We start from the raw sequence: 7,338 nt of genomic DNA on the forward strand, positions 1-7,338 counted from the left end.
TCCCTACCTACACACTAATCTTTCTACCTACCACCCACCTACCTACCTCTGCCTCATGTACAATCTTCCAGCCGTGCATGTTCAGGAGGAGAGGTGGTCAGGGACGTCCTGTGTGTTCCGTGTGATGGGATCTGTGTGTGTCTGCGGATGATGATGATGGCGCAGTGACACACGAGTGTGATATAGTCACTATAGCGTGCCCTGTGTATATGTGATCCCGGCACACATTGCAATCATTGGACATTCCGAATCCTGGGACAGATCCTTGTGGGCGGGGAATCGGGATAATTGAGGAGTAGCGCTCACACATACTGTAGTGCAGACACATTATATTCTATAGCGCAGCATTGCAGACCCATAAAGGACACAGCAGCCGGCAGGTTATTCATATGGTTCCCTGTTAAAGAGAACATGTCACCATATGTGTAATATGCAGGTCACACATGAACAGCATGCCCCTGCCATGACTTATTTCAGGCTCAGGAATGGGGAGTCTCCGTATGAGATGTAGAGGTGTGTTGTAGCAGTATGTCTATGTGGTGATGGGTGTGTGGTGTCGGTGGTAGGGGGTGTTGCGGTTATATTTGGGGATATCTAGGCATGACCTTTACACTCTTCTACATTTTTCTAGCAAAAAAAAAAGTTAAGATAGTGAAAACGGTGAAAGTTCTGAAGAAGTCCAAAGAAGAGGCTAAGCCAAAAAATTCAGGAGGACCCCAAGAGGAACGTATGTACTGCATGAGCAATGACGCTTCGTATACTGTGCCGACCTCCCGTCTGACCCTCTGCCTGTTCACACAGCCCTCATCAGCCATGTACAGGGCACTCTGCACCTTCTTTCCTGCCTGACCCTCGGCCTGTTCACACAGCTCTCATCAGCCATGTACAGGGCACTCTGCACCTTCTTTCCTGCCTGACCCTCGGCCTGTTCACACAGCTCTCATCAGCCATGTACAGGGCACTCTGCACCTTCTTTCCTGCCTGACCCTCGGCCTGTTCACACAGCTCTCATCAGCCATGTACAGGGCACTCTGCACCTTCTTTCCTGCCTGACCCTCGGCCTGTTCACACAGCTCTCATCAGCCATGTACAGGGCACTGTGTATCTTCTTTCCTACCTGACCCTCTGCCTGTTCACACAGCTCTCATCAGCCATGTACAGGGCACTGTGCACCTTTTTTCCTGCCTGACCCTCTACCTGTTCACACAGCTCTCATCAGCCATGTACAGGGCACTGTGTATCTTCTTTCCTGCCTGACCCTCGGCCTGTTCACACAGCCCTCATCAGCCATGTACAGGGCACTGTGCACCTTCTTTCCTGCCTAACCCTCTGCCCGTTCACACAGCCCTCATCAGCCATGTACAGGGCACTGTGCACCTTCTTTCCTGCCTAACCCTCTGCCCGTTCACACAGCCCTCATCAGCCATGTACAGGGCACTGTGCACCTTCTTTCCTGCCTAACCCTCTGCCCGTTCACACAGCCCTCATCAGCCATGTACAGGGCACTGTGCACCTTCTTTCCTGCCTAACCCTCTGCCCGTTCACACAGCCCTCATCAGCCATGTACAGGGCACTGTGCACCTTCTTTCCTGCCTAACCCTCTGCCCGTTCACACAGCCCTCATCAGCCATGTACAGGGCACTGTGCACCTTCTTTCCTGCCTAACCCTCTGCCCGTTCACACAGCCCTCATCAGCCATGTACAGGGCACTGTGCACCTTCTTTCCTGCCTAACCCTCTGCCCGTTCACACAGCCCTCATCAGCCATGTACAGGGCACTGTGCACCTTCTTTCCTGCCTAACCCTCTGCCCGTTCACACAGCCCTCATCAGCCATGTACAGGGCACTGTGCACCTTCTTTCCTGCCTAACCCTCTGCCCGTTCACACAGCCCTCATCAGCCATGTACAGGGCACTCTGCACCTTCTTTCCTGCCTGACCCTCTGCCTGTTCACACAGACTTTATTAGCTATGTATAAGGCACAGTGCACTTCTCTCCTGCCTGTCTGTTCACACAACCTGTTGTCAGCCATGTACAGAGCACAGTGCCCCTTATCTCCTGGCTAGCTCCCTGCCTGTTCACACAGCCTTTATCAACCATGTACAGAGCACAGTGCACCTTCTCTCCTGTGTGATCCTCTGCCTGTTCACTCAGATATTATCAGTCGTGTACAGGTCTGCCTGTTCACACAGCCTTTATCATTCACGTACACAATACAGTGCACCCTCTCCCCTGCCTGACCCTCTGCTTGTCCACTCAGCATTTATCAGTCACGTGCAAGGCATGATTTACTTTCTCTCCTGCTTGACTGTCTGCCTGTTCACACAGCCTTTATCAGCCACACACACAGTACAGTGCACCTTCTCTACTGACTGACACTCTGCCTGTTCACACAGCTTGTTGTCAGCCATGTCCAGGGCACTTTTTCTCCTGCCTGATTCTCTGCTCATTCACTCAGCATTTATCAGTCATGCACAAGGCACCTTGTCCTCTCACACAACTCATTGTCAACCATGTTAAAGGCACAGTGCAACATATCTTCTGCCTGATTCTCTGCACGTTCACTCAGCATTGATCAGCGCAAGACACAGTTCACCTTCTCTTCTGCCTATCTGTCTGTCTGCCCAGCCTTACATCTGCACAATGCACCTTCCACCTGCCTGTTCATCCAGCCTGTTTCAACCACATATAAGTCAGTGTGCACCTTCTTTCCTGCCTGTTCACACAGCCTTTATCTGCTAAGTACAGGGCACTGTCCACCTTCTATCTTGCTTGGCTCCTTGCCTGTTCACACATCCTTTATCAGCCAAGTACAAGGCACAGTGCATCTTCTCTCCTGCTTTGTCTCTGCCCACGCTGACTTTTATGAACTTTGTACAGAGAACTGTTCACCTTTCTCCTGCCTGACTGTCTGCCCCTTCACACAGCGTTTTATCAGCTGTGTATAGGACACACTGCACGTCTCTTTCACCTCATTCTCTGCCCATCCACTGAAACTTCATCTGCCATGTACAGGGAACCATGTACGTCTCTCCTCTCCATTTCCCTGCCTGCTCACACAGCCAGCTCATCCTCTCCCCAACCCCGACCCTGATCGTTCACATATCCATCCATCGTTCACCAATCATCAGCTTTCTATTGTCGTCTGTACACAGTTCTCAGCATGCAGTTGGTTACTACGCTGACTCATTTGCTTGTGTGTGTTAGCTTGAGCTACTGAGCTCTGTACAAAACAGCAAGGGGATTCTTTCAGCAAAGCTGATCAGGAAACACATGCTGAGCTTGGGAGAAGGAGACGGAGAGCTCCCCCTGCTGGCTGCATATGAGAAGTCCAAGTATTCATATGAACTATTTAATAATTCTCTAACTTAAAAAAACATATTTATTGTATTTGTATTTTTTTAGCCTTAACCATAATTAAAAAAAACATTTATAAATCCCCTCTAGGTTCCCTTTTAATGTCAGGCCCAAAACCTTTTTCATTTTGGATAGAGTGGGGAAGGATAAGGCTTTTACTGCACTTGGCGGCTCTGTTAGAGTCGTAGCCTAACTTCCTGTTTTGTTGGCAATGGAGACAGGAAGTGAGAGAAAATCTGTAACACACACAGCAATAAAAGCTGAAGAGGTTCTAGCCTTCCGCTACTCTGTAAAAACATTTTTATTTGTGTTTGATTTTTTTTTCTGTGAGACTTCCCCTCACTTCCTGTTTGGCAAAAGGTTCTCAGAAGGACAGGAAGTGAGGGACAATCTCTATTAACAAAGTCCCTGATGGCAGTAAAAACTTGACATGGGTTTTCACCCTTCACCGCTCTGTCCAAAACTAGAAAAAAATTGTTTGGTTTGACATACACTTTAACCCCTTCCCGTCCAGCCATTGTACACCAGTGACATGCGGCACCTCTTGTTCCCGGTGAGGCATTGCCCAGCGCGCCTGCCGCCGGCTGAAGCCCCACCCTGTCTGACCAATATCTGCCCTCGCTGGACGAAGCCCCACCCCCAATCAGTCCCCAAGCTAGTGTAAAGGAGGAAGGTAGGAGACAGGGAGGAGCCTCCCTGTCTCTCACTTGCTCATCACTGCAGAGGCATCGAGATCGATGGCCTCAGTGGGTTTTTTTCTTTTGTGGATTGGACAGCTTGGACCGATGGTGCTTTGCCATTGGTCCAAGCCATCCACAGAGCTCACGCCTCTAACACAGAGTAGAGGCTGTAACAGCTCTTGCCTCAGTAGGTTAGGTTACACAAGCAGTGGAGAAGCCCGCTGCTGCGAAACCTAACTACCTGTCAAAAGCCGGATGCACCGATGCCTGTAATTAACAGGCAGCGCTCCTTCCATGACAGGTTTTACAGCGGGGAGGCTTTCCCTGCTGTGTAACCTGTAACAAGCCGATCTGAATGGAGAAAAAGCTGTCAGCTTCAGACCTGAAGCTGACACACTCCCTGTCTCTCACTTGCTCATCACTGCAGAGGCATCGAGATCGATGGCCTCAGTGGGTTTTTTTCTTTTGTGGATTGGACAGCTTGGACCGATGGTGCTTTGCCATTGGTCCAAGCCATCCACAGAGCTCACGCCTCTAACACAGAGTAGAGGCTGTAACAGCTCTGGCTTTAATAGTTAGGTTACACAAGCAGTGGGGAAGCCCGCTGCGGTGTAACCTAACTACCTGTCAAAAGCTGGATGCAGCACTCCGTCTATGACAGGTTACACAGCGAGGAGGCTTTCCCTGCTCTGTAACCCGTTAGATGCCGATCTGAATGGAGAAAAAGCTGTCAGCTTCAGACCTGAAGCTGACAGCTTTTTCCTCCCCTGACCGCACGTCCCTGTTGTACACTCTTGAAAGCGGATGGGCGTTTTAAAACATCCTTTCCTGCTCCCGCTCATGTGCGCACAAGTGGGAAATGGACAGCATTTTAAACAGCTGGCTGTTTACATACAAGCATTCATGCCGCTCTATAGCGTTGCATGCAAGTCTGCGCCCCCCGCCTATCCTGGACTCCTCGGTCCCCAATGCAGGCCGAGAACCGGCACGGCGGCTCTCTGAACTGAGATAGGAGATCAGCACACATCCTCCCGCTGACCTCCCCTCCGGACTCTGAATGTGGAAGGGATGTGTATGACATCACTTCCGCCTTCAGCTGTCATTTCCTCTGGCTTCTGTAGCCAAAGAGAAGCTGGGGAAGCAAGTCTCTGCTTCATCAGCTTTTTTGGTGGTCCATAGGTGACATTAGGAGTCTAATAGACCCCTGATATCTCCTTAAAGAGGACCTGCCACTGTATATTTCCTATCACATAGGGGGATTCTAAGGAAAAGTTTTTTTTATAGTAAAGCAGTATAAGCAGTGGTGATTAAATACCACCAAAGGAAAGCTCTATCTGTCCCCAAAAAATGGTGTAAAATTCATGTCAGTACAGCATTGCATGACGGAATAAATGTCAGTCAAAGTACCGCAGCGCTGAATACTGAAAAATGTCCGGGACAGGAAGGGGTCTAACACCGCGGTCAGCAAGTGGTTAATAAATCCGAATCCTCCTTGAAGGTGTCAGCTGAGAGTCTTCTATGGGGCACGTTATGCTGCGTCTGCGCTCTGTGTCCAGCTGTGTCTTGTCTCCTGGAAGGGAATTCTCCAGAACTCATCTTATCTGCTCCAGAGACACTCACAGGGGTCAGAGGAAGTGGGAGATCATTGTATGGAGCAGAGGATGGAGCCAAGTGTCCCAGCAGAGGGCCCTCCTCCACCTCCTCCCCGGGGCTCTGATCTCAGATCTGATATTTGTTACATAATATCCGACCAGAGCTCAAAGATTCAACTCGAGAAGTAGAAGAAAGTAACAAAAAACGAATGAGACATTAGAAGACGCGTGCGGAGGATTATGCGCAGATAATGAATACGGAGGGCCGACATCGCTAAAGTTTAATTCTTATGTGACAATACAACGTCATGGAAATAAGGATAAGAGGCGCAATCTGGCGACATGAAAAGTTAAAACTGACGTATACATAACGTACTATAAAAAAGGAATTGTGTCAAGTGTGGACACCAAATAAGTCTAAATTTATGACTGTCTTAATTTTTTGCATTGAATTACACTTCAAAGTGACACTAAACTCCGGAGTTACATCTTAAAAATACAATCAAGTCCCTTAAAGTGACATTGAAGTAAGCCTCTCACCTAGAAAAGTGGAAGGCATATGGCGGCCCGCTGAACAAGGGGTCACGACCCACTTTTGGGTCACGACCCACCAGTTGGGAACCAAGGCCTTTAATGATGTCTCTTAAAGGAAAACCTAGGGGATCAGGGCTTTTCCCCATAGTTCTCGTAAGGGTAACGGGAGGACATAAACCGCAGCTCCCTATATACTGAGACGCCGCAGCCGGGATGGATCCCGACATTACTGTCTGGATCCACCCAGCTGAGTGAGTGACAGCTGGCTCTTCCTATCTAGAGGCACAGCCAGCTGTACCCGCCCCCTCCCCCATCCGTTCCGCCAGTCAGTGCTGGAGGATCGGACAGGGAGGGGGGGAATCCCTGCAGGGAGCCGTGAGTGACAGTCACGGCTCTCTGCAGGGAGATGATCAAGAAGTGAGCGAGCGAAGGCATGCGTTCGCTCACTTCCCGATCTATTGAGCCGACCTGTGACAGTCTCATTGTCACTCATCGGCTAGAACTATGAGGTGAGTGATTTTCACTCCCCTCATAGTTCAACTTTAATCCGATCTTCTTCTTTCCTGTCCTTTTCATCTGTCCCTCCAGCGGTGCTGCGGGTCTCCGATCCAGCGCTGACTCCTCTGTCCTTGCTGGCACTTCCTGTCCCGCGGTGTCTGCATGCAGGTGCACGCCGTCCATAGACTTACCTTGTGTCTCTCCTCGTCTCCCGGCTGAAAATCTGAACTGCGCATGCGCCCGCCCCAGGATCCTTTCCGGTCGCCCGAGATTTTTCAGAGTATCGGACGGGAGCGCGCGGCGAAAACACAGGTAAGCTTAAACCTGTTTGAAAGGGTTTTGTTTTTTGTTAAGTTTTAAGTTTTTGCATATATCTACTGCTTGCTAGCCTTATATATATATATGGGAAAAAAACACCGGAGGGTGTACTAACCCTTTAAATTAACAACAATGTATCTTATTTGTGTGTCACTCGGCTGTACATCCTCCCATCATCTCTGAATTCATCGTGACATTGTCCTTCCTTCTGGAGGGTGGCTACTTTTGTTCCCCATGGTCCCCGCGTGTGTTGTAGAGTAGTCACCGCTCCAAGCTCACTCCCGGGATGGACTACAATCTCAATACAAATCAGTAAACTAAACCTGAGATTGTAGTCCATCACGGGAGTGAGCTTGGAGC

At 49.7% G+C, this 7,338-nt stretch overlaps 1 protein-coding gene across 1 annotated transcript in view; it reads left to right on the forward strand.

The window, feature by feature from the left end:
* The first annotated feature begins 600 nt into the window (after positions 1-600).
* Positions 601-7,338, forward strand: part of LOC108802363 (probable carboxypeptidase X1) — a 55,307-nt gene continuing 48,569 nt past the window's right edge. The window contains exon 1 of the mRNA XM_018574226.1: positions 601-727. Within this exon, the coding sequence (XP_018429728.1) occupies positions 601-727 (127 nt within the window). The remainder of the gene's footprint in view (positions 728-7,338) is intronic.

This window comes from Nanorana parkeri, unplaced genomic scaffold (assembly GCF_000935625.1).
Source record: "Nanorana parkeri isolate BGI_ZX_2015 unplaced genomic scaffold, ASM93562v1 scaffold2828, whole genome shotgun sequence".
Classification (NCBI taxonomy): domain Eukaryota; kingdom Metazoa; phylum Chordata; class Amphibia; order Anura; family Dicroglossidae; genus Nanorana; species Nanorana parkeri.